Below are 27,920 nucleotides of genomic sequence, written 5' to 3'. Positions count from 1 at the left end.
TTATCTACAAAGTAACATCATTATTATATCGGAAGTTGTTATAATTATCTGTTTATAATACGAGCGTCTTATCATACTTAGGTACGTATTTCTTCAATGTATATCGAAAATACATAATAAATACATAATATCTCTAAAATCTTACTAGGTACTTAATATTATAAAGCAGAAGAGTTTGTCTGTTTGTTTGTTTGAACGCGCTAATCTCAGAAACTAGGTACTGGTCTAATTTGAAAAATTCTTTCGGTGTTAGATTAGCCCATTAATCGAGGAAGGCAGGCTATATATATCATCAAAATCAACAGGAGCGGAGCAAAGCGGGTAAAACCGCGGGGCACAGCTAGTTTTAATGAAAACGCAAGTTAATCCACATGCTTGAAGTTAGTTCATTAATAAATTAATCCCCTTCAAGAAAATACATGACATAATTTTAACCGCATGACAAGTTCCATAATAAGTTAAGTATTATATATTAACTTATTCAACTTAACCACAGTTAGGTCACCTAGGCTTTATTGTAAGTAAGTAGTTTAACGGGAATTTCCATTCTAAATAGGATACTTAGAGCCTTTTAAATTATAAGGAAAATGTAAACACAGTCACAGTCATCATTACGTCATTTTTATAACATCTAAATATAATTTTTCCCATGAAAAAGTACATTTTAAATGCATTAATATTAAAAATAAAAGCTGATTAAAGTTTTGTGTTCTAGTGTCGTGTTACGTGTATCTTTGTGTTTAAATAATATTTTAAGTAAACTATGATTTTTATTACAGTTTTATAGTTACTCTACAGACAAGTTTTCAGAAAATCAATTAACTTTTCAAAGCGCTTTTCTTCATTACTTATAAAGTTCCTATACTCGTTCAAAATCAGTTTTTCGTCGATTGTAACGCTTCCCTGTAAAAAAAGTAATACATTTAAATTTTAATTCAAATTTGGGCCAATGCTACATCGTGACTAAGTTACACTGGGTCCTGTCGGCCATATTTAGCTGAGAAAGCAAGCAAAGGAGTATTTACGCGCACTGCGGAGAATTATTCATATAATTTTTTATAAGTGTTTATGGATAGTCATAACTATTTGTGCCTAACTATACATATAAAAACCAATATAATAAAAACAATAAATAAATAGGCTTCGCGTCATGGCAATACCGTCACGTCATAGAGTAAGGCGACGATTTTGGTATCTTTGAATCTTGCGAAAGAAGTTTCACTTCTGACACGTGAGCTCGGCACACAAGCTCTTGTTTTAATATTACGACTACCTATCATGTATTTTTCTATTCATTCATTCAAGTTTGAACAATCCACAGTGCGTATAGATCCTACGTTTGACAGTTTTATCGATCACGATCTACAAATTAACGAGTATCGACATTTCGGATCTATACGATTTTTTAATTTTTTATTTTTCATTGTTGATACGTTTAAATTAAATTATAATATTATTGTATGAGAGTGCATGAATTGCACTTTGAAAAATGTTTTATTGTAGTGTGCAGTCAACGCAGACATCGCTTGAACAATCTCTGCCAGGCAATCTAAGATAACCTTGGTATTTATTAGAATTTAATATCTAATATGCAATATGCATATATCAATCAATTATTTTGCTACAGAAAATAAGTTTCAGAACATTTTCATATGTTTAGAACTAGATGTATTGTATAAGTTATAACATTAACTAACATAAATATCTCTACACCAGGAAAGCTTTCTCAATATTCGTTCAACTGTTTTGTACTTACGTACAGACATATGCAATGTTAAAATCAACAAATGACTCAGTGTTCACACCATTACATAGAAAAACTCTTAGTACGAAGGTCGTCTCTGTGAAAAATATTAAAGGTTAAATAAATAAGAAAACACTTCAACATAAAACAATAAAATAGTCGAAGCCTATGGTGAAGTCATACTCACCTAAATAAAAAGAAATTAAACGAATTTCAATCTTAGCGAAATCGAAATAAGGTTGATAATGATTGTATCAAATTCCATGGTAGCTTAAAAGCTCTAGTTACGTCATTTGTTTGTGCGCGTAAGGCGAATTTGTATGTGTTCTATGGATAATGTTCAGGTGTAGTGATGTTCGGAATGTATATCGATAGTGAAAAACGTTTTATCGTTATAATATACTTAATAGTTTTTGTTATTGTGTAAATATTTGTTGTAGGTGAATAAAATGATTGTTATTTTCGTTTGAAATGGGAAAAAATATGATTTGTTTTAGTTTTAGTTAAATGAGATCAATTCCATTACATTTTATCTATCATTCAGTATGTCTGTAGACTGTAGAGTATAAATACTTGTTAAATAATTATTTATTAATTGACTGTACCTAATTTGGTTTCACGCTTGTACTACCACTATAATGGTATTTCCTAAGTTTTAGTTGATTAAATACTATTTTAGAAAATAATTTAACTTATCCGTTTTAAAAAAGGAATTAATTTCGCAACATCTTTCTTATTTCCACCTAAAATGAAATTAGCTACATATAAGTTTAGAGCTATTAATGAAATTATTAGCTCTAAACTTATAGCTTCTCTTTATTATCATATCTTTTCTGTACAAATTAACTGTAATACAGTTGTATAGATAAAGCGTAATACTCTTATTTTTTTTAATTAGATTAACATTATCATCATTACACCTTACACTTCTAAAGACATTATCTTGGAAAATTATCGACACCCGCACTTCACTAGTAACTCACACGCACAAGCAAAACCGTATCATACAAGTTAAGCTAAAGATGTACAGCATTCGTTCAGAAAGCGACGCGTCGGAAAATTATTAACCAACCGGCCAGTCTGTTTTTAGTCGTGCAAGAGAGAGGTTGTGTCGTCCGCCCGGTACGTGCAAAGTTTATTTTTAATGCGTATGCGTTCCATTTTTGATATTGAAATTTAAAAATATATCCAGTGTAGAGTGAGTGAAACGGTATTTTTTGTGCATTTTGTGTTTGGATAAGTTCTATTTTATTTTATTTGGAGGGAACGTCTTATTTTTGCGAAAATAGCATCGGTGTGGTAAGAAATTATTTTAGGCTATGCAGCGGCTGGAGCGTCTTGAATATTTGAAATTTATATGATGGTCCGCTAGTTTTATTGCTCGTTTTATCGGTAAATATAATGGTCTATGAATAAAATTTACGATATTGATATGCAGTAATGTGCGGTATTGAGGAATGTTTTTTATTTGTTATTTAAATTAAATACAGATAGTAAAGTAATTGCCTTTAGGTATTTCGTAGGTACATAGTAAGAATTTTTATACTGAATTTTCTCTCTATAATAGCTAAGTTGTGTATTTTATTAGTAGTTTGGTGTAGGTATAAAAATACTTTGCAAAACTTTTTTTTATTTTGAAATAGGTATTTGTCGTAGGTACCCAATATCTACCTTAGGCATATACTGAAGATGTTTTCAAGGTGACTAGATAACAATAATACCACAATACGCAGCTGTATTCATGAAATTTCGCCAAGATCAAGGATATTTTTACATAGACAAATAAAAATATTACGCACAACTGTTACTTTCATATAGAAAATTTATACGCAATATACCTACCTACGTAAGTTGAATATTAAGCTTTCAAATTCCTAGGGTTTAAAGTATTTCATGTACCAAATCAAGTTTAGGCTATAGACTGTCACGACTCACGATCCACGGTACAGTTAGGTATTAAGGCACAGATTATAAATCTAGGTCATTTGCAAATCTAATGACATCATCCACCCTCATTTTCTATTATAAAAGGTTCTTGGAAAAAGTGAAATTCACTGCAATAACCCGTGACCGCGCTTGCGGTGTTCGGAAGCTCGTACTAAATAAAAAAATTATATTATAATGCCGAAGACTTTGTTTGAACGTTCTAACCTCAGGAACTACGGGTTCGATTTGAAAATAATTTCAGTCCTAGATAGTCCATTTATTGAGGAAAGCTATAGGCATATATCATCACGCTAAGATTAACAGGAGCGGAATTTTTCGAGGAAAACCGCGGGGCACAACTTGTTAAGAAAAAATGAAGTTTAATTCCGTTCTAATCTTTATAATTAATTTCAGATGTATGCACGCATAAATTAAACGATAATTTAACAAGTTTAATTTGATTTTAAATTACATTTAATACTGCAAAGGTTAGGAGAGGTTGTGTAGGAATATTTCATATAGGTATTTCGTAGAAAGTTGAACAATTCTAAATGCCAGTAGCAGTGCCCTAGCGGCCATTTGCAAAATTTGAGATTGTAATTTTGTAAATTATGTATTTATTTCTATTGTTACTTATGTATTTGAACGTTCGAGTAGTCAAATATAGGTACCGTACTTATAGGTACCTATTCACAGATTTTAGCGAAAGACCTCGAAAAATGCATTAATATTACAGTAGTTTTGATGTTGATTTTTCAACAAACATTTTTATAGTCAGAAAGATATACGAATTGGCTTGAAAAAAAAAATGATAAGTATTTTTATATGAAAGATTTTAACTTTCTTTTCTTTTTTTTTCACCAAGATTCGACCACAGTACCCCTTCATAAACTTACAAGTTACAATGTAACTCAAACGTCCATATCTCGTAAAAATACCATTTGAATCTAAAGCCTACATTCGAGTATCTTCTACGATAAAAAAATACGATAAAACTCGTATCCATTTGAGATTATGTACCTATTGTGAATTGATTTGTGTAAAATTCATTCATTTTCTTTTGTAGTTAAGTTTTTTAACTCTTAAAGATTCGATGACGAAAATTTAAATACGAAATTTTAGGTTTTTGGAAATGTTTTTTTAATATCAAGACTCAAGAGTTAGGTACCTAGTTGTTTTGTTTTTTCAAGGAAATGGATACACGTAGGTACTGTATAAAACAATTTTAATTAGTCAACTATGATTAGAATATATACCTACGAGAGATTTTTTTAATTACAATCATTCATCAGTACATAATATTGATTATATTATGCAATAATTTAGAATTAAATAATTGCCATATTTTATACAACATTTCTTAGTTACAGACAATATACCTAATACTATAGCAGACAAAGTCATGTCAAAACCTAGTGTTTTACACGAGTGCAACTAACAAAACGTCGTACTGAATAATTCAAACACTTGGATACGATGTAAACATTTCAATTGCTATTATTTCTTCTCGATTGGATAAATTAAAACGCTAGAAATATATTTGTGACGCATTTGCTTATTTATTTTTTATACTACTTACTACTGGTTTCTACTAGTATACTCTACTTACTACAAAAGAGCATATTTTTTATTCTTACTTTTGTATACTACATTTAGGAGAGGCTCTACATCAAACTATATTACATAGTTTATAGAGAACAGGGTTCTCTCGAACGCGTAGAACCGAGATATCCTGTGTTCGATTCTCGGACAAAAAAAATATCTCCGTCTTTTTTTAACGTGAGGAAATCGGCAGAAGGCTGGACTACTACTTTTCTTTCCTTAATTATTGCTCTAATAATTTTATTATCATTAATTATCAAACATTACACACACAACTACCAAAGAAGATCATATTCATTTCTAAAAACTTTAGTATGCATCATATCGCATCACATTACATAAAAAACAACATATAATATCGTATTTATGCAAATCTAACGCGTTTGCAAATTGATCTTGCATAATTATTTGCATACACGCAACCTTGACATTCATCGAACATTACTTATCCTGTGGTCTATGAATTGGCGCGCAAATTACTGTCATAATAATTTTTTTTTAATGAATCATGCGGTTTTATTTTTCTTTTTAGCGCGCTTTTATTAGCTTCATCTGTAGCTTTGTACGTTTGTATGTAAACGATGACGTAGACTCGATTTTGACCTTATTTATTCAAACTTTGTTACGGATTCAAGTTACGGATCAAGGATTGGTGATAATTACAATAACTTCATTGGTAAATCTAATTTTTTTAACGCTATTTATTTCTAGTTATGTAATAATTTGTGTTCTTTTTAACAATATTTGTTATTTTATTCGTATTATCAACTGCCTAGTTGGAACAATCTGAAGTGTTGCTAGGTTATCAAAATACTTTCTCCCGTATATAATCTGTTTACGTCTTTGTAAAGATAAAAATAAATCTTATTTGTATGATCACCCAGAGGCCTGGGAAAGCGTACGTGCGTGACTGACAAATATATGTCAAAAATTGGTTTATCTTATCTGTGAGTCGATATGTATTATCATGGTATTATCTATAAAGGTAACTGTGTTTTTTACGTACAATAATTCGGCAACAGCTACTATACGATAATCATAGACATTTTGTATCCATCATTTTTTATCTGTGGATAGAGAGGCATGATAAATTTGAATCTAGAATTTTAGATATTGATACTGTACTATAGCCACGATGATTTTTGAAATTATGTAAGGCAACAAAAGTTTTATTATAGGTGGTAAAATATTATCGATAAAGGTACTGCTAAATATAGGTACTTTAGTTATCAAATCTACATTATCTAATTTAAAACAGTTCTTGTTATCAATAGCATTACGTTATTTACAATATTGCTATCCTTCAAATAACCCCACCAATAGACTTATTTTCTCGTCAAACTACATACTATTAAGTTCCGCATACCACAGTCCACAAATGAATTTAATAAAAAAGTAAAATGACAAATTCAATTTCGTTTCTAAACGTATCAAATTTTCAATTTGAAATTAACTGTAATCGAAACGTTATCCGCACTTGTCAAAAAAAAGCAAGCAGCTGACAACCGTGAGATCAGTGGTTTCAGCTTTCTAACCTTGAAATCTAATACAAAAAGACATTTAGCAAACACGAGGGGTTCTAAACAATGACATTGACGCAATATCGATAAAAAAAATAAAAGGTGTCAAAATCGAGCGGGGAATTTGAATTTGGAAGGGTTCGCGCTACGTGTTCGAAATTTAAATGACAATGTGAATGAAAGAGTCGGCTAGTGATGTACCTACGAAGAGAGAATTAGGAACACATTTGAATATTATCATAATTTGTTTTTTATTCACGTTCGGTCAAAGGAAACGTCGAATTCTTTTTGCGTTTGGCGGCACGTGTAACAATTGATTTCTTTCTCTGATGTCATTCGATTCTTAAATATAGAATAGTGAAATGGCTCAGAAAAGAGACTGCAATAGACTAAATAATTTCAAAATATTTTAAATTATAAATAAATATTAGACTGAAAATATGCTTTTATACTTTACAGACATAAATTATCTAATTCATAATGTTATTTTAAAACTTCCGTAAGCGTGAAGCATGAAATATATACATACATTCTTGTATAAAAAAGGTAATATGTTGAGTTGAATAGCAACGTAACACATATCGTTTGTAAATAAGAGTTTTGTAACCTACTATAGCAATAGATAATGGTTAATCATAATGTTGACAATAAACAGATGCAATGTGTTTATATTATTATCTTTATTATTTTTATTAAAACGCAATAATTATTCTTTAAATAGCTCTATGTTTAACTTTATACATTCGTCAATTCCTTCACATTAGAAGAGAAACTACCAAATTTTATTCTACATAGAAACAGATTTTCAGTTCGAACAAAACAAAAACTTAAAAGTAAACATTTTATGTTAACATACCAAACAATTACATTTTCCATACTATCTATTTAACAAACAGAACACAGAACACCAATTCATTCTTCATTCAATCAATGACAAGCATGCCACAAATAAAGTCTCTTTTCAAAAGAAAATTAATAAAAGATACACGCATCAGGCGGTCTCCGTTTGTTCCTCTGACACATATACCATAGAGTTTAAAAGAAAGCCAACCTCATTCACTTCCGAACGTAATTATCATAACTCGTTCATCTCGTTCATGAACGAACGCAAAAAATCATTCGATGCCAATGAAATTGCGCCAAAAGAGCGAAAAAGCGCGGGACGCCGCCATGTTTTATTTATAAATTTAATGTTTATTGTTATGGTACGACGAGTTTTTTCAGAATTCATAGGAAGTTGAGGTTTCATATTAATTTTTATGGGTTTGTCAGAATATGGATGAGAGATAATATGTTATTTTGGCAAATATTTTTCGAAGTAAATATTTTTAAATACATATTTAAACAGACAAACAAAGAGTAACAAATAAATTATTTACGGTGGCGGTTACGCTGAATTTCAAATATTATTTGAGACAAATTCCGCAAAACTTTAAAACTGAACAAAAAATAGTTACCTGTTTCACAAATACTGCATACAATTTAAAATACGTGTATGACTAAAGTTTTAGAATAATTCCAAATACCTTGATAATAATTCGCAGACGTATATAATTACATACTTGTATATTATATCCATATGGGCTTATAAAGCTTTTGCCTTCCGGTCTTAAAAAAAACAATGACATAAGTCATAAATATACCTACTTGTTTTTTTTCAGCCATAAACATTCTGTTAAGTTTATTTTCGTAAATTTTTATTGAAGAAGAATTAAATATTTACATTGACGTTAAATAAATAATTATTGTAAAAAGTAAATTGTAATTACAGTCGTATTGGCGTATCAAGGTGAACGTTTATGTGCCGCGAATTTTTGACAATTATACCATCGATATATTTTTTGTTTGGCTGTGTTTATGGATGTAACCTTCTTTCGGGAGTTCTTTTTTGTTCTTTTGGTATCGGGGTTGAGTAATAAAAGTAAAGGCAATTGGGATTCTTTATGTTTAAAGGTAAACGAGGATTAATCGTTTTGTAGGTTAGCCGGATAATGAAAATTCATGAAACTGACAATGAAATAACTGTTTCCACGTTTATTATTTTAAATTTCGATTAAAAGGGAATACTTAATAATTGCTGTTTGTGCTGTCATCCAGTTCAATTATTTATATAATTTTATAGGTAGGTATTAGGTACCTTGGAATATATTCTAAAATTTGTTTCATGAAATTAAGAAAATCACATGCTATAGATAAGTATGTATTTTGTTAAGTACAGTAAGTAGGTACAGTACTAGTAGTTACCGGGACATTCAATAATAACTATTTTAATTCAAAACGACTACCGTGCAATGTGTACGAGAGGAAAAAAAATAAACGTCAAATATTATTACTCTCTATTACACAAACATTAAACTATCCTCTATTTCATATAACAAATAAACAAACAATACGCTTAGAACGAAATAAAAACTAAATTTTCATCAAGCAGTTTTCCACATTGCAAATTATCACGAGCTTATCAGTTACGTCAATGTTAACATTCAGATAGCGATGTTTCCCTTGACACAGGATCGATTAGCTGTGCAAATAGCTTAGGAAATATATACTTTTATACTACTATATCTTATATATAAAATTCTCGTGTCACAATGTTAGTCTGCATACTCCTCCGAAACGGGTGGACCGATTCTCATGAAATTTTCTGTGCATATCGGGTAAGTCTGAGAATCGGCCAACATCTATTTTTCATATGTACCACGGGCGAAGCCGGGGCGGACCGCTAGTATTTATGTAATATTCTACTTATAAATACACATGCCAAAGTTTCTGAGGATGGATAGATATTCTTTAATCTTTCACGCAAATACTGAACCGATCTAAAGTACGCATTATACAGTGTGGAAATTTTCGATGGCCCTGGAGGGAAAGTACTAGAAATACTGGAGATCGATTCCCGGTCGATGTAAGTGAATTTTCAAAAATCTTTGAATGCAGTTCTATTTCTTTTTAGAAATAAAGGAATGTTTCCTTTCAGCAAAATTTGATATCACCAGTATTTCTAGTACTTTCCCTCCAGGGCCCATCGAAAATTTCCACACTGTATATTACATTTATTTTTAAAAGATAAACCGTTTAAATTATTAATATCAAACATATCCTACATGTATAATATTGGCAAGAAGCATCGAACTAATGCTAATATAGTACCTTACACATGTTTATCGATAGTTCCACAGAATCTTATCTTATGCGTGTTTCTGCGATACACAGTCCAAGGGTGGAAAAATAGCAGTGGTGAATTGATTGCAATGCAATATAAAGAAAAATATCACAGAACATATAAAACCTCTTTTATATTATATGTTCTGTGAAAAATATACTTATTCGAAAAAATCTTTATTAATATTATAAACTAGCGGTCCGCCCCGGCTTCGCCCGTGGTACATATTTACGTTTTCTCTACATAAAAACCATCCTCGTACTTCAAGGAATATAATAAAAAAAGAATTATCGAAATCGGTTCAGCCGTTCTCGAGTTATGCGCTTACCAACACATTTTGCGATTCATTTTTATATATAAGAAGACTAGCGGTCCGCCCCGGCTTCGCCTGTGGTACATATTTACGTTTTCTCTACATAAAAACCATCCTCGTACTTCAAGGAATATAATAAAAAAAGAATTATCGAAATCGGTTCAGCCGTTCTCGAGTTATGCGCTTACCAACACATTTTGTGATTCATTTTTATATTATAGATGAGTGTGTTTGTTCGTCTTTCACGTCGCAATGGAACGATTTTATAATATGAATTTGTATCTAGAAATAGTAGGGGCACAGATTAGAGAATACTTACTTGTTAAGGGGACTAGACAGTGATATAGACTACTTTTAACTGTAGTGAAACATTTTTATTCCCACGCGGACGAAGCCACGGATGAAAAGCTAGTCAACCTGTATATAACTGTAGATATTAACTTATCTGCATACGAAATTCCAGCTAAATTTGATCAGTAGTTTTGGCATAACATAAACATATTCACATTCAAAGTTCTTGGATTATTAATATAGAATGACATACATAGGTCGTATCATACATTATAATAAAATTAATTATGAAATATTACCTAATCGCGGGTCAGTAGGACGACTTTCTCGATATGATACCAATTTATTGTAATTTACTATCTTACTTTGATATAATCATATAAGACAGTTGTTGTTGTTTAATAAATTATAAAATCAATTCAAGAACTCTATATTCGTTGTTTAGTAAATATTTTAAATAATAAGTAAAACAGCTCTATAATATGGCGCTATTTATAGTCTATGGATTTAAATTTGGAATCAAAATAGAATCCCTCGTTCCATAAAAAAGAAAAAAAAGTTAACCTCGGCCTTTTTTTGTGCCATATTTTTTTTCTTAATTTGAGGACAGTATTTTGTATCTGTAAATATTTAAAATAAATATTTTTTACTGTCAACCAACGAGCAATTTAATTTCTTAATGTTATATATAGATTCTTATTCGTAAAAAAAGCGGTACATATATTAGTACTAACAGCTCTCTTTTTACTATGTTACAGCTAAAAGATCAAACTTACAATACAATAGTGAATAGAATGTATGTGTTGGGTCAACAGTGACCTCTATGGGTAATTGTTTGAGTAAACAACTTGTACTTAGAGAGTAATGTACATAAGTTATTAGTTATTACTATTAACTACCCTCAAACAAAGGGAAACTACGAATGGAAAATGGAAAACACATCCTATGGAAAAGTGTAGAGAAACTTTGCGCGGTTTCTGAATTTTTTTTATATTTTCATAGTATTTTTGGCCTAAAAACTATTATTGAAGTATATGTACCTATGAATAAAATCAGTAGAAATAGTCATTCTTAAATTATTCCGAGATATAAAGAAACAGGAGTCCGTTTTATTAAAAAAGTTTTATTAGTTATTGCTTCTTGTATGACTTGAATCTGGTGCAACTATCTATTTTAAATATTTCATCAAAGTTTGTCCAACAATTTTATATATTTTTTAAATATTATCTCATATTATCACAAAGCATGGTTATAATACACAAAACAAACACGTGTCAATGCAAACAATTTCACCTTCGCTTTCTATCAGCGGACATGTTTATTTTTAGCTATTTATTTATCGTCTCATTAACATTCCCTGTTCTATTAATAATTGTTATATTATTAAATAATAACAACTATTACGTATCATCACTACATAATACCTAGTTAAAAACAAAATCGCTCGCTATCTGTGCCTATGTATGCTTAAATCTTTAAAACTACACAACGGATTTTGATGCGGTTTTTTTTAATAGATAGAGGAAACTTTGGTATAAGAGGTTATAATTCGTTTAAACTATTAAATTAATTTAAGTTTTAGACGAGGCGGACGTAGACGCGAACGGAAAGCTAGCTTGTGTGTTTTTAATCCTCACGTAAAAACGACTGATCATTTCTAAATTAAATTTTGCAAAGAGATAGATTAAAATAACATCTTATTTGCATCTATCAAACCACAAAGTTGCAAGTTGATAGAAATATACTTTCCTTACGGCTTTATCAAGTCAATTAATATTTTCAACATACAGACAACCATTTAATAGATAGTATTTCATAATAAGATAGATTACTATGTAACATTTATCTGAGTAGGTACTTAATTATCGTAAAATTAATTATGTATCTATTAACTCTCATAATTTATTTCTCAACATTTAATGAACTATCCTATCAAGCCTTTCAAGCAGATGCAATACCTATAGGTAAATTTTTAGCTAGGCTTATATCATACTTACATCTGAATATAATATGGGATACGAGACTAATAAAAATAAAAATTACCAATGAATTTAGGATAGAATTTAAAAGATAATTTTAAATTTAACTTTCAATACATTGCATTTAAATAATAATATTTATATTATATAGATAGTTACTAATTACTATCTATTACATAAATCATACCCAATCATTTAAATTGATCAAAAATGTCCCCACAAAACACATTATATTCATATAGGATTATAAATTTAAAACTAATAAATATTACCTGTGCATTGAAAGCTTTATAATTTATATTCTATAAAAAAATACAATGACAGTTAATTTGGCGGGAGCGGCCATCTTTGATCTTTACGAGGGTTCAGAATGGCTTCTAAATAAATTATGATTTATGTTCATTGCACTAGCTTGCCCCGCGACTGCGTGTGTTACTATCATAAATATTTATGTTAAGTTAATTATCTTGTTCTACTTATTATAATGGGCTTGATTAAATTGTTTTATACTTAAACGTTTGTTTTAAAAGCGAGTGACTACGTTGGAAAATAATAGTATTCGTCTTTTTTTTGCTAGCGTCTGCGATTCTATACTCGTTTAAAAATGAGATTATTTGCAAAGAAGTTAAAATAAAAGTAGATTAAGGTAATTATAAAACGTGAGTTATCTGTACATAACGTCCGATAAGATAGGCCAAACTGTTTCAAAGATATCGAAACATACAGAGAAATCTTTAAACACCTTTTCTCTATTTCAGCTCTATAATATCAATTGCACTGTTAACTATATCCAATCAAAACCTGTTGTTTTCAAAGTACAAAGTTTTCCGCCCGCGGCTTCGCCCGCGTTTTCAAAGAAAATCCCGCATAGTTCCCGTTCCCGTGGGATTTCCGGGATAAAACCTATCCTATGTGTTAATCCAAGTTACCCTTTATAGGTATATGTGCTAATTTTCATTGTCATCGGTTCAGTAGTATTTGCGTGAAAGAGTAACAAAGATAACCGCTTTCGAATTTATAATATACTAGCTTACCGCCCGCGGCTTCGCCCGCTTTGTCTAAAACCTAATAAATTATATACTAAAACCTTCCTCTTGAATCACTCAATCTATTAAAAAAAACGCATCAAAATCCGTTGCGTAGTTTCAAAGATTTAAGCATACAAAGGGACATAGGGACATAGGGACAGCGAAAGCGACTTTGTTTTATACTATGTAGTGATGAAGTAGGATAGTATATACATTCTGTAGATATATATAAACAAATAATCTTCATTTCGTATTACAAAATGAGCAGAACATTTGTCACAATCAGGTCCAAGGTCCCATAATTCAGTTATGGCTCAATGGTTGACATTGGACCTATGGGCTTGGCCCGACAATGACGATACAAAGGTATTAAGTGTTTTTAATGCAAGCATTGTAGTGGAATAAGAATTTTATTTATCTATTGTGGAAATCCTCATAATTATATTCGTGAATAAATACTACCTAAATATAAAATACTAGCTTTCCGCCCGCGGCTTCGCCCGCGATTTCAAAGAAAAACCCGCATAGTTCCCGTTCCCGTGGGATTTCCGGGATAAAACCTATCCTATGTGTTAATCCAAGTTACCCTCTATATGTGTGTTAAATTTCATTGTAATCGGTTCAGTAGTATTTGAGTGCGTACAAATTTTTTCAAATTTTTTCATTCGTTATTTACTCACATACAAATTTTAAGGTATTTCGTTACAAAATACTTAGCATAATATCGTTATTCATACCAATAATTACCCTCGCAACGTTACTGTGAAATACCGTTATTAACCATAGAGATTCAAATCGATATTACCAACGATTACATACTTGATTATTATTAATTATAGTTATAAATAAAAATTAAGTTATTCATTTATGTGTAAAATGATGTACGGTCATAATAGTTGAAGAATTTTAATATATCTGACGGAAGAAGGGGCCCAAAGGCTATTTTTAAAAAGAGTGACGTCAGCAATTCTGACGTCAACATCATCAGGGCAGGCGCTCATACTCGAAGTAGAACGCCCGTAGGTATTTTTACTGCCTTTTTAATTCACTTCGAAATTACTGATTTTAGAGAGAGCTCCGAACGCTCCAACGGCCGGCGAGTGAATGTGCTCTGTGCCGTCGGGCGATTGCATTTAAAGCAAGCCATGACTCACAAGAATTAGTTTGAGTGTTGCCACTCGAATTTTTACAATGAATTTTTATCATTTTTAACAAAGATTAATTATTTCGTTAATTTAATTATTTCATTAGTGGTTGATTAATGAATCAACCACTTATTTAAAAAGATCAAAGTAAACTTTAGCTAGTTATAATTATTTAGTAGTTTGAGGGTAGTCGTTTATCGTCGTTGCGCCGACACGGCCATACTGACAGGCGGTGCGCGCTCTGCACCAGCCTCGTTGTAAATGTCTCGTTGTAAAAGCAGGTAACTAATGCGCTGGACTGACCAAGTGAAATCTGCTATAGGAATTTGTGTATCAGACTGCACCAGACAGTCTAGTAACAGGAAGACATGGCGGGAGATCGTGCGGAAAGCTGTGTCCGCCTCCACTACCAATGTGGATGTCTCGACGTGACCACGACCACTCTGCCAATAGTGAATCGACAAAGAAGAAGAGAAAGATTCTCGGCGTATTTTGTGTCGGTTCTCGGAGGGTCTCGTAGTTTCTCGAAGGTTCTCGAAGGTTCTCGTAGATTTTAAGTCTAACACGGCCATATTGACAATCCTACGTCCTCGTACGCCTTTTCTCGTATTACAACACTACGGTAGTTCATCTCAGGATTTCAAAAACACACTGCCTCGGCCACACTGACCTTTCAGAATACTGAACACTCCACATGACAGAGACAGTCCGTTCGCGTATCATGTGATCAACACCTACTCATTTGTGATATAGGCAGATTCTCGAAGGTTCTCGTAGATTTCTCGGAGGTTCTCGTGGATTTCTCGGAGGTTCTCGTAGATTTATGCTTATCACAAAGAGAGGCGCAGCTCAGATAACACACACAATTCCTTCGATGAACTACACTCCCGTTACAATAATCCACGTAACAAACTTTTACTTTACACAACGCACGAAAAAACACAAACGCCAGTATGCCGTTACAAAACTACGCTAACGTTTAACATTTAAAAAGAGAGAGCTTGAATTCTATCCAACTTCTGATGACGGAAGAAGGGGCCCAAAGGCTATTTTTAAAAAGAGTGACGTCAGCAATTCTGACGTCAACATCATCAGGGCAGGCGCTCATACTCGAAGTAGAACGCCCGTAGGTATTTTTACTGCCTTTTTAATTCACTTCGAAATTACTGATTTTAGAGAGAGCTCCGAACGCTCCAACGGCCGGCGAGTGAATGTGCTCTGTGCCGTCGGGCGATTGCATTTAAAGCAAGCCATGACTCACAAGAATTAGTTTGAGTGTTGCCACTCGAATTTTTACAATGAATTTTTATCATTTTTAACAAAGATTAATTATTTCGTTAATTTAATTATTTCATTAGTGGTTGATTAATGAATCAACCACTTATTTAAAAAGATCAAAGTAAACTTTAGCTAGTTATAATTATTTAGTAGTTTGAGGGTAGTCGTTTATCGTCGTTGCGCCGACATATCTTTACCTATATTAACTTTAGTAATTATGTTGTTTATCGGTCTATCTATTGAACCTAGGTTATGGGTTAATTAGGCCTTTCGATAGATATGGTGTAAATACTAAATATTATGTACCTAATTATAAATCTGAGTCATTTATTCATTCAACTATATACCAAGGAGTGCCTTTGTATCGTAAATATATTAACTACTAGCGGTCCGCCCCGGCTTCGCCCGTGGTACCTACATGTTTAAACTATCCTATCTCTCAAGTTGGATCGAACTGCACATGGTGTGCGAATTTTAATATTATAATCGGTTAAGTGGTTTAGGAGTCCATTGAGACAAACATTGTGACACGAGATTTATATATATTAAGACTAGCTGTGCTGCAGTTTTACCGGCATTGCTCCGAGTAAAAATACCAAAAATATTATTGGCACTGATTGTATTGTTCTTTAAAAAATAGATGTCATATTTTTATTGAATTTTTGAATCGGTGTAACAATTATCGAGTACCTAAAATAAATCAATTGGCCATATTGAAACGCCACAGATACTCAAGACATAGATTAAAAATACATAACCCATCAGGAAGTGCTTAGGGTAGCCAGTGTAAAAATAGCCCCGATTTATTGATACAGTCCTTCCTTTTCTTGTCTTTGATGTTGGAAGCTGGGATTTAATTTGTTTTTTAATCTGTCCGTCTGTTTATTGGGAATGTGTCCTGTGTCGTTGTAAGTGTAATGATTATGTAGATTGTAGTGTAATATAGGTTGCTGAGTTTTATCGAAGTTTGTTGAGCTGTTTTTCAACGTTTAAGTATCAATTAATAAACTATTACAACAACGTGTAATGATTATTGTGTAGTGTGATCAAAGTTTCTGAGTTTTATCGAAATTTGTTGAGCTGTTTTCGAGTGTTTAAGCTATAGGTGACAAGTAAATTATTACAACAACAGAAATGTGCAGGATATAATATATTGTAGCTTTAGTAAGTTACAATATAAGTTTAAGATATATCAGGATAAAAAATACAGATTTAACAGATAAATGGATTATCTTTATGATGAATTTCATCCGATTATGTTTATTAATTTTTGCATGTAGAGAAAAAATCTCTACATGAAAACATTTGTATTGATTTCTCGCTCTAATTTAGTTTATACTAACATTCTTATCTCCGGAAATACTGAACTGTTTTTGATAAATTATCTTCAAGTGCTTTTAGTAATCATTCATGCATCTTCAGTTATAAATAAAGTTTTAAATTTTTATTTATGTGAACATTTTTTAAAGAATACAATAATTCGATCACGAAGCGGATTCTAATGCTATATGCAATAAAATAAAAAACATTTACAAATGTACCTAATTTAGAAATTATAGACTTTTTAACGGATTTTAAACGTGATTTATTTTTTATCCTTTTAAAAATCAAACAAAGAAAATAAAATGTAATTTTCTTAAAGGACTAACTGTAAGGCAGAAATATATTTAAACAAACACTATCTATTCCTATTATAGACCACTAGATATAAGGCCAAGTAAAGTTCTCGATAAGGCACGCCGCGTTGCAAAATATGTGTTATCTGTGAATTCTCATTTCCGTCTATTATTTATGATATGACATAAGACGGTGGCGTCTTTATTTTAAACGTATTTTTACTGTTATTTAAAAAGAAAAATGTTTCGTTTAGAATTTAGATTACTTTTTGGAACCATACATACATATATACGATTCGAGTACGATCGTATAGTTTTTATTATTTGTATATGAAGGCTCAGTGAGTTTCAAAATGCACAAAAATTTGAGTAAAATGGAACGCATGTGTTTTTAATGTATAAAAATCGTTTTGGAAAACATATTACATTCAATTATCTCCGATAAAACGATTTATTGTATTATTTACATTTTTCTTTTTTTTTTCAGATTACCAAGTGCCTAAAAAAGGAATGTGCCTTTAGTGACAGTGTTACTAGTGTAAAGTTTATTTTTGTATAATCTGTGTCTTACTAGTGAAAAAAATGGAGTTAAGAAGATTATCTATATATTTGGCGCTCTTCGTGTTCGTCTGCGTGTCACAATGTACAGGTATGTATTAAAACATTTAAAATTTGAGAGATAATTGACAAGAAAAATAAATTGCAGTACGTCAATGTTTAAAATACTCTATCCAAACTAAATTACCATAAACAAAAAAAGTTATGTAAAAATACAGATATTACATATTTTTAACTGCACTGGTATTTTTTTTCTATTGCTTATTTTATAAAACCATGCTATATTTAATCTGTGACACAGAGTTTTCATAAACATTTATTTTGTAAATACCGTGCTCTACCGATAAATATTTAGTCTATGTCCGTTTATCTATAAAGAAAACACGGACAAGGTTGTTCACAAATAAATTTGTCTATGACTAACACAGTTTCAGAATCTAGTGCAGCTAGACTAGCTCGTTAAATCTATTAATATTGAAGGTTGAAAGTAATTTTATAGCACTTTTTGTTATTGTTTCCGTATTTTTAATATGTTCCTATTATTAAATTAATAGTGTATTTTATTCTTGTTGATGTTGTTTAGCTATCAGTAAAAAGATATTGTTTACCGAACGTAAGGCCGCGTTTCCATCTGCAAGAAAACTTCCGCAAGAAATGTCCGACAGTCTGTCTGACAGCAGCTTGCAAGTCCAATTCCGCGTTTCTGCAAGTAACTAGTCTTGCAAGCTGCTGTCAGACAGACTGTCGGACATTTCTAGCGCAAGTTTTCTTGCAGATGGAAACGCGGCCTTAGACTGTAGAAACAAAATATGTTACACGTACCTTAGCATACTGTAACATACGAAGATAATTTATTTTGGTCTGAATTCATTCTGACAAAACCATACTTTTTTAGATGTATAGGTAGTAGTTTTTCAGATGTACTGTATATAAGTAGATATATTAGGCATGCTAATTTTTATAACTCGTTATTTACAATACAAGTGTGGCACGTCACTACATATTAATGTTAAAAAATACGTTTTTAGTACACGACTATTTGCATGAGAAGAATTTAATTCAAATTTCAAAGCATGCAACCACAGCATGCAACTATTCAATCTATAATAGGTCTACAAAAAAGGCTATCTAATTTAGATGAACTATACCTTGAAATGTGCCTGTATTCGTTTATCTGATTCAGGTCGTTCACTTTAAAGTGACGTAATTTATGTTTATTTAAATTTATAATGAGATAAAAAACATTAAGTTGGAACATAGTTTTCTTAAGAGATAAATCTTTAGACTAGAGAGATTAAATTTTTGTGTGAATGACATTTTTACGTCAATGAAATAGGTATTAAGTAAACTTTTGTTATTTTCAAAACGGTTTATTGTATGTAGCTAAAACATATCATGTGTCATTACTAATGAGCTAACATAAAATGTAATTGCATCATACATATAACATAACATTTTAATTGTTTTTAATAGAGCAATCATACCAATTTAGTGTCAATAAAACTCGTTTCCTAACAAGGATAGGGAAGCGTTTCGAAAATGGAACGTAATTAGCCGAATCGATGACAGCGCGCGTCAAATGCGCGCGAAGATATCCGTCAGAGTGACAGCTGTCAAATTCATTCTTTTTTTATTATCTGTTCCGTTATTTTGTAGCTTCTTATGGTATTGATTTTAACTGTTAAGTACTTTATTTGTAACTGCAATGAATAGATTGAGATTGTAAAATAGCAGATGCATTCCACATAGTTTTGATTGATCGTTTTTCTTGTATGCAGAGATGATCTGTCGATAAATTCTTGCTGGTGCTTTGTTTGTTTTTCTTGATTTTTAATGTTTTAACAATTTTGTTCTGACTGCAATACATTATAAGAAGTAATAATTTATGATTAATAATTAATATACTACCTACATTGAAATTAGAGTACGGTACATAAAGCACAGATAAATTATGAAAATAATATCATACCGCGTTTTAAGTACAGTAGGCGCTTGCTAATCCGGCACCGGCAATTTTTCCTCTATGCCGGATTGTCGGAAATGCCGGATTATCGAATTAGTATAGGAAATAAGACTTCATATTTAAAATGGTACCTAAGTTGAATTTATTATAAAAAAAATACATAAATTAATTAAAATATTAATTAAATAAGTATTAAAATTACATATTAGGTTCATCATTTGTGACGTTTTCGTTCAGTAATCCGGCGTTCAACTATGTAAAATGCCGGATTATAGAGCGGGCTCTTTGAGTCCCGAAGTGCCGGACTACTGAGCGTGCCGGATTGGCGAGCGCCGGATTATCGCGCGCCTACTGTATATAGAAAAATAAATAAATTATAATTGTTCTTCCGCATACAATCCAAAATGGAAAATAAATAAGTATAGCGGTTGTTTCTTTTAATTATAGGGCTTTTTTGAAGAGGGCCTATCATTAGACACAGTCTCTGATAAAGGTAGACGTTAGATTTAATTAATAGGTATATCTAACTAGCTTCTGCCTGCGGCTTCGCTCGTGATATTAAATATAAGAATACGTCAGTTTTTGGACCCTCTAGCTATATTGTGTACGATGCTATGAAGTTTCCTGAGATTACTGCGTTGAAACAAACTAACAAACAAACAATTCTCTTCAGCTTTATTATAGATATATGTAGATGTTAAAAGTGTAAATTTTCCACACGAAAATTTTTATTATGCTTAGGTTTATAAAATTGTTGATAAAACTGACCTCTATCCAATGTCAAAGATATTACATAAATTTCTTACAAATTTGCATGCTATTAACAAAACAACAAACACCAGCTCTATAAACACCGGTTTTAAAACAAATATATTATATTTCTTATTGTAAACTATCTCGTTATCTACTTATTCATATTGCGGCCAAAAAAAACCTGCATATATTTTAGTCTAAAGATAAAAATGTATGCATTATTCGCGTGCCAAATACTTTTTGTAGTTGAGTTCATCTGATTTTTTTGTTAATATCGTGCGCCTGCCTACTATAATTACTCATGTAGTAACCATTTAGTAGTAGCTATTATTACAATATCCAAATAATTGAAGTGAAACTTCTTTAACATTTTTTCGTTACGCGTGACATTTTTCCGTTACGCGCCATCTTTTTCTTATCCCTACCACGCGTGATTCGACGTATTTCTGTAAAGTTGCTTAAAGTAAATTATTTTTTGAAAAATAAGGTCATAAAGAAGTTTCACTTCTTACGTGTGTGCACGCACACGTTTTTTTTTAAATTCGACTTATTCCATCTTTACCCCTCTTAAAGTATCGCGATGAAACATACATCCGACAAATCCGCATTGTGATACGGGAATCAAGGTGTGTATTATTATGTAATATGTATGTAAACTATATAATATTACTAGCGGTCCGCCCCGGCTTCGCCCGTGGTACATATGAAAAATAGATGTTGGCCGATTCTCAGACTTACCCGATATGCACAGAAAATTTCATGAGAATCGGTCCACCCGTTTCGGAGGAGTATGCAGACTAACATTGTGACACGAGAATTTTATATATAAGAAGATATACTAAATCTTCCTCAGTAACTATCCTATCTATTGGTGAAAACAGAATGAAATTCGGTGCAGTATTTTTCATATCAGTTTTATCACGACATACCTACAGACAGACACGGCGTAGGACATTTTTATAATTAGCTATGCTTATTTTCAGGTCTTTCACCGCCCTAGATAGCATGGGGTCCATCTAATAATTACCTGCCCTAATTATTTATAGTTCCGTGATATATATCCATTAATAGGCAATTCGCAAAGTCTGCCACACCTCAAGGGTAAAGAACTGTTTATTAGATCATTATTTATCGGGACAATTAGTTGAAGTGCGAACGTGACGTCATGTCTGTATGTCTGGAATACCTATAAAGAAATAACAATTAGGTATAATTCCACGGAATAAACATGCAAATAATTCTTATTTCACACAAAATAGGGACTTGTTGCACGTATGACATGAGCACGAGCTTTCAAATGAAAAAAGAATTATCAAAATCGGTTCAATACGACGATATTACAAATAATCTCGAAGCTTGCCGCTAAAATTATTAGTAATATACATCCTTTCTCAAAATCAGTAATAAAATCGCCAATAATAAAGTTAATTTTTATTCCCAGTATTACTAAGGGCCGATTTTTCAATGCTTGGATAAAACTTATCCGTCCAATAAAGTATTACACGATAATATTAAAATGTCACGTAAACTGTCAAATACGGGAAATTAGAATACGTTTTTAAAATGGTAGTTTTATACTTTATTCGACAAATAAGTTTTATCCAAGCATTGAAAAATCGGCCCTTAAAGGTATATTTTTCTTTAATATTATTCGCTCAAAGCCTTGTCGGTAAAATTAAGATAAGTATCTAGTATACATTCTTATTTCTCACAATCAATTTTAATTTATTCCCCGATGTTGACTCATTCATATTCCCCAAAATGTTTCTCGTTTCTTTCCTTATACGTTTTAAGACGATACACAAAAAAAAATCCACTGCTTGGCGGGCGGAGTCTAATAGTTCGCTATCGCGAACGCGGGTGTGCGCGAAGTCATTCTTGCAAACTCGCCGCGCTGCCGCTGGCCGACTCGGGACAAACATGTATGGAGTCGTCATACAGTTATAATATTGTTATACATTTATTCAATTGTTGATTTATTGGTTTTATTTTCTTGCTTATAAACAAATAATCTTCTTTCCAACAACTACTTAGACATTATTAATAATTATTATTATTTCGTAATGTTTACTTTATTACAAAATAATACAGGTTATAAATAATCTTTAAAATAACAAAAAATATTGTTACTCTGAAAAAATGAAATGGTAATCAATAACGCGGACTACTGAATTGATTTAGATAGAATTTGATGCTGACGTAGATATTACATCATGCCCAGAAATGAAAGGTACTATTTCTGAAAGAAGTTATAAACCCTAATTCTTCTCAGTCAAAGTCAAGAGTGGAAGATATCACTAATACAGTAAAACTGATGCGAAACTATGGATGTTAATTTGTATATTTTTTTGTTAATTGTTACTTAATCACGTCAAGACTACATTACCAATTTTGATAAAATATAGCTAATTGCCTGGATTTACACATAGGATACTTTTTATCCGAACTGAACACTTCTGTGGGATAAAACAGGATTCACGATATAACCTAATTCCAAGCGGCAAAGCCGCGGTCGGAATGATATTTTTTTAAATAGAAAAATTGTTTTAAAAAAAACACAAAATATATTGACGCATGTATTTATTTTTTGCACTCTATTATAATTGTAATTATTCATTACAAATAATCAAAATAAAATAGCCAGAACAAAGTTAGGCCCTGGTAGGGTAGGTAGGCAGGTACAGCAATGTGAGACGAACACTGGCTTATTTATACCAATAATAATGTATTATAAACATTAAATTAAGTTTACAACAAAAATACATAATATTAGCTAATGTGAAAACGAATCAACCAATCATCCCACAACAATGAAATGTGCACACAAATATTCATCCAAATCGGTACATGTGATTAGGAGGAGTGACTGCAGCGCCATCTTCCGGGCCCAATTGTGTTTCCAGATCACCCAGTAACTCAATTTAATATACAAGTTACACAAAATTTTTCGAAATTAAAACTCACATTACTATGTAAATATGAATATAAACCTGTTTTAGTACTAAGCAATTTCCCGCACAGGTGTAGTAAGTATAATTGAAATAAATATCAACATCAAATTCTTTATACAACATACTTATCTACCACCTACTAAGAAATGTAATTCTTGAAATTTTTTCGTATTTTTTTTAAATATAATACTACTCCAATGAGCTCTTGTTCCATATTACATCCACCATACTTCCACTAAGTTCACCATGATTTTTTATTTCTTTGCACTTTGTTGCTTTTTGCTAAAAATGGAATCATGCGATAAAACCAGTAGAGCGTTGATAACATACATTTTTGACTGAATAAAGGTACTTACGAAGGAGTGGGTTCACATTGTGAACAATCAGTGGGTTTATTTTCCTTCTGGATTCCGGATTTCTGAAAAGATTATTTATGCTATAAATGAAAAAATCTTACACATTCGTTATGTACTTAAAACAGGGGTACATATCAAACATCGTCTATAATACAATTATCATCAAATTTAAAATAAAACCAACTTACTTCATTAATTTGTTCCAATTGTAAGCATTCTTTTTTCTCCAACCTTTATGTTTCTTCTTCTTATTTTCTTTATTGTCCCCATTTGTCTCATTTTGTCTTATCGTGTTGTCACCCTTTTTTACGGTTGCGCGAGCGACACAAGTTCCCCGTGTGATGGCCGTAGCGGGAATGACTCGTGCAGCGATCGGGGTAGGAAGGTACAGGGCGGCTCTCGCTATATTGGCTGGTCGCGCGCTAATTTCAAGTATTTCTTGTTTATTTCAAAACCATCGCATATTTCAAAATTCTAAATCGGTAGACGTATAGGTTGTATATTTTATAGTTAATATCCAAAAAGTCGTAACTTTACGTTTGTTATTTTGAAGATGCCAGAGATTATTAAAAAATAACAATGAGAACTTTGTATTTTTTTTCTATCGAGAAAATATCATGGAATCATGTTTCTAAAACGGTAGACGTATTGTGTTACTATTGAACTTTCTTGTCAAGAATTTTCATCACGACAACTTTAATAATATAAAAATTACGAAGGTTTAAAAAGGGCCGTAAATGTTAGAAAAATTAATTCATCACCTTAACAACGCTTGAAGTTCATAGCAAATAATTTTTAGGAAAATGTGAATTATAATCCTAATTTTGATGGGAACGAAGACCTGAATTAGTAAGATTTAGAGCCACAATAAAGGACTATAGCTAAGTGAGTTTTTCACTCTTAAATCAGAAAAAAATAATTACGATGGGCAGAAGGAATTTTAAGTGTTGATATTTAAGTTACTTATCCGCTTTCAAGGCCACAAATTGGCTATCTTATTGTCAATATGACACTTTTTACGATTAGCTTAAAATTTGTTGTTCAAACGAAGTCGCGGGCAAATAACTAGTTTCAAACTCAAACTCAAACCATTTATTGCAGCATTTAGCTAGTTTTATTCAAAGTTTATTCCGGAATCGTACAATTTAAAAGTAGAAAATATTCCATTTCACTATATTATATTCCGCTATACTTAAAGAAACAGGTGTTCTTTTATCAATAATGTGACGTAATTATTCTTATCAATGCAATTAAATTACTTCCCGAGTTCAATGTTTCGGTTGCTCTGTGGGAAATTTGAATACACTTTAAAACATATACGTACTTAAAATTAGGTTTATTTGCTGTCAGGTATTATATTATTATATTATCTGTGCTGTCACTATTGCTTTTCGTTTAAAAAATATATCTTTACACTAAAAAGTTAAAACACAATATGTACATATAGATACAACCAGTAGGAAAACTTCGTACAACACGTTCGAAATGGCTCACGCACACAAGCAAGCGTGTTTACGTTTGAAGTTTACCTACTGGGTGTATCTGAATACTGTGGTTAAATCTAGTAAAAACGATGCATTTTTGTTAAAAACAGACTAAATGAAGACAGTGTAATATATGAATGGAATAAAATAATAACAATACTTACATAAAAGATTTTATGCTTATTTTAAACTAGCGGTCCGCCCCGGCTTCGCCCGTGGTACATATTTACGTTTTCTCTACATAAGAACCATCCTCGTACTTCAAGGAATATAATAGAAAAGAATTATCGAAATCGGTTCAGCCGTTCACACGTGATGCCGTGACAACGCGAAAGGGGTGCGGACCCGCCGCCTTTATAAAGCTCCCGCCGCGAAGCGCGTCGAACGCGGCAACTGATACACAAAAATAATCCTTATGGCTGCATGATTCTGTAATTCACGCGCGATGACTTATAGCGTATTTCATGTATAACTTTGGTGTTTCTACACCGATTTACATGATTCTTTTACTATAACCTGCCCAGGAGTATGAAGAATAATTGTGCCAAATTTCGTTAAAATCCGTCGTGTAGTTTTTGTTTCTATAACGAATATACAGACAGACAGACAGACAGACAGACAAAAATTTTACTGATTGCATTTTTGGCATCAGTAGCGATCCCTTATCACCCCTTCATAGTTTTTTTTTAATATATTTCATGTACAGAATTGGCCTCTCTACAGATTTATTATAAGTATAGATTTGTATGATGTTTGTAAATAAGGTTATAATTCAAATAAATTGCGACCTCCTTTGCTAATCATCTGTGATGTAATTTAAACTCTAAATGAGTTGATAATAATAGTTCGAATATTTAGTTATCAAGACGATAATATAATGATTTATTGTATTTTTACTCATCTTTACGGCAAATGAAGTCTAATATGTACATTTACTACATATAACTAACATCTTTTGTAGAAATTAGCAAAAATTAATTCAAGTGACGTTAAAATTAACATCTATGAATAAATTATTTGATTACAAATAAATCTATATGTACTTATCTATACTATAATATTATAAAGCTGAATTGTTGGTTTTTTGAACTCGCTAATCTCAGGAACTACTGGTCCGATTTGAAAAATTGTTTCGATGTCAGATAGCCCATTTATAATATCATGCTACCCCACAGGAGCGGCGAGCGGAGCAATGCGGTTAAAACCGCGATGCACAGCTAAAATCAATTGAAATGTTAAATATGTAACATGTCAACAAATAAATAAAAAAAAATGTTTTTTTTGAGCCCTAAACAGACATGAATAAAATCTTATCTATTCCGTTTATTATAATTCAATTAAAAAATAAACAACATAATCCCTAATAAATAACAAAGTCCTGTCTAAAGTTTGAGCACGATAAATTAAAAACTCATTCAATCATTTCGGTCATCAATCAAATGAATGATTTATGATCTGATTGAATGAACTAGTTACAGACTGACTTATACGTAATTATACGTCAGATAAGAAATTTTTTATTAACGGAAACTGAATTGAACATATAAATAATAAAATTATTTAAAATGCATATTTTGTATGACCCAGATGGTGGCTTATTATATTATAGTTATTTAATATTTGCTTATGGGAGCTTATGTATTATTTTTATTCTCTATTATAATTTAATAGTGACTCTAGCTGAGCTCTGCGGTTTTACCCGCATTGCTCCGCTCCTGTTGGTCTTAGCGTGATGATACGAGTATATTATAGCCTATAGCTTTCCTCGATAAATGGGCTATCTAACATCGAAATAATTTTTCAAATCGGACCAGCAGATCCTGAGATTAGCGTGTTCAAACAAACAAACTTTTCAGCTTTATAATATTAGTATAGACAAGTTTCTATAGATATACATATCTCTATAGTTACTCTATAATTTACTCCACACTACAAACTTTAATCTTGTGTTGCTTAAATGCAAATGCAGTGTAACGCAATCGACTTACAAAATGTCGGAATGTCGTCCCACCGGTTTATTCTGTTATTGTTTTATTCAATTTTAACAACTTATCGTTAATCATATATTATTAACTAGTATATTGTAGTGACTTTGTCTACTTTTTTCGTAGAAAAAATACTTATAATAATGATAATAGAGGTACCTAAAGTTGTGCGTTTGTAAGTGGTATTCTTTAGAACTACTGAGCCGATTTTCAAAAATTATTTTACCAATAGAAAGGCCAATTATTTGTGTCTATCATAGTGTCA

At 31.5% G+C, this 27,920-nt stretch overlaps 1 protein-coding gene across 1 annotated transcript in view; it reads left to right on the top strand.

The window, feature by feature from the left end:
* The first annotated feature begins 2,785 nt into the window (after window positions 1–2,785).
* The window catches only part of LOC149476487 (protein amalgam-like), a 146,159-nt gene continuing 121,024 nt past the window's right edge, over window positions 2,786–27,920 (top strand). The window contains exons 1-2 of the mRNA XM_089711790.1: window positions 2,786–2,866; window positions 18,093–18,254. Of these exons, the coding sequence (XP_089567916.1) occupies window positions 18,188–18,254 (67 nt within the window). The 5' untranslated portion in view covers window positions 2,786–2,866; window positions 18,093–18,187. The remainder of the gene's footprint in view (window positions 2,867–18,092; window positions 18,255–27,920) is intronic.

Source organism: Colias philodice, chromosome 27 (assembly GCF_061535455.1).
Source record: "Colias philodice isolate Cphi_HAF_F1 chromosome 27, ilColPhil1 Martin Lab GWU primary, whole genome shotgun sequence".
NCBI lineage: Eukaryota > Metazoa > Arthropoda > Insecta > Lepidoptera > Pieridae > Colias > Colias philodice.
Note: the sequence above shows the minus strand (reverse complement) of the source record. Positions and strands in the feature narration are given on the sequence as shown.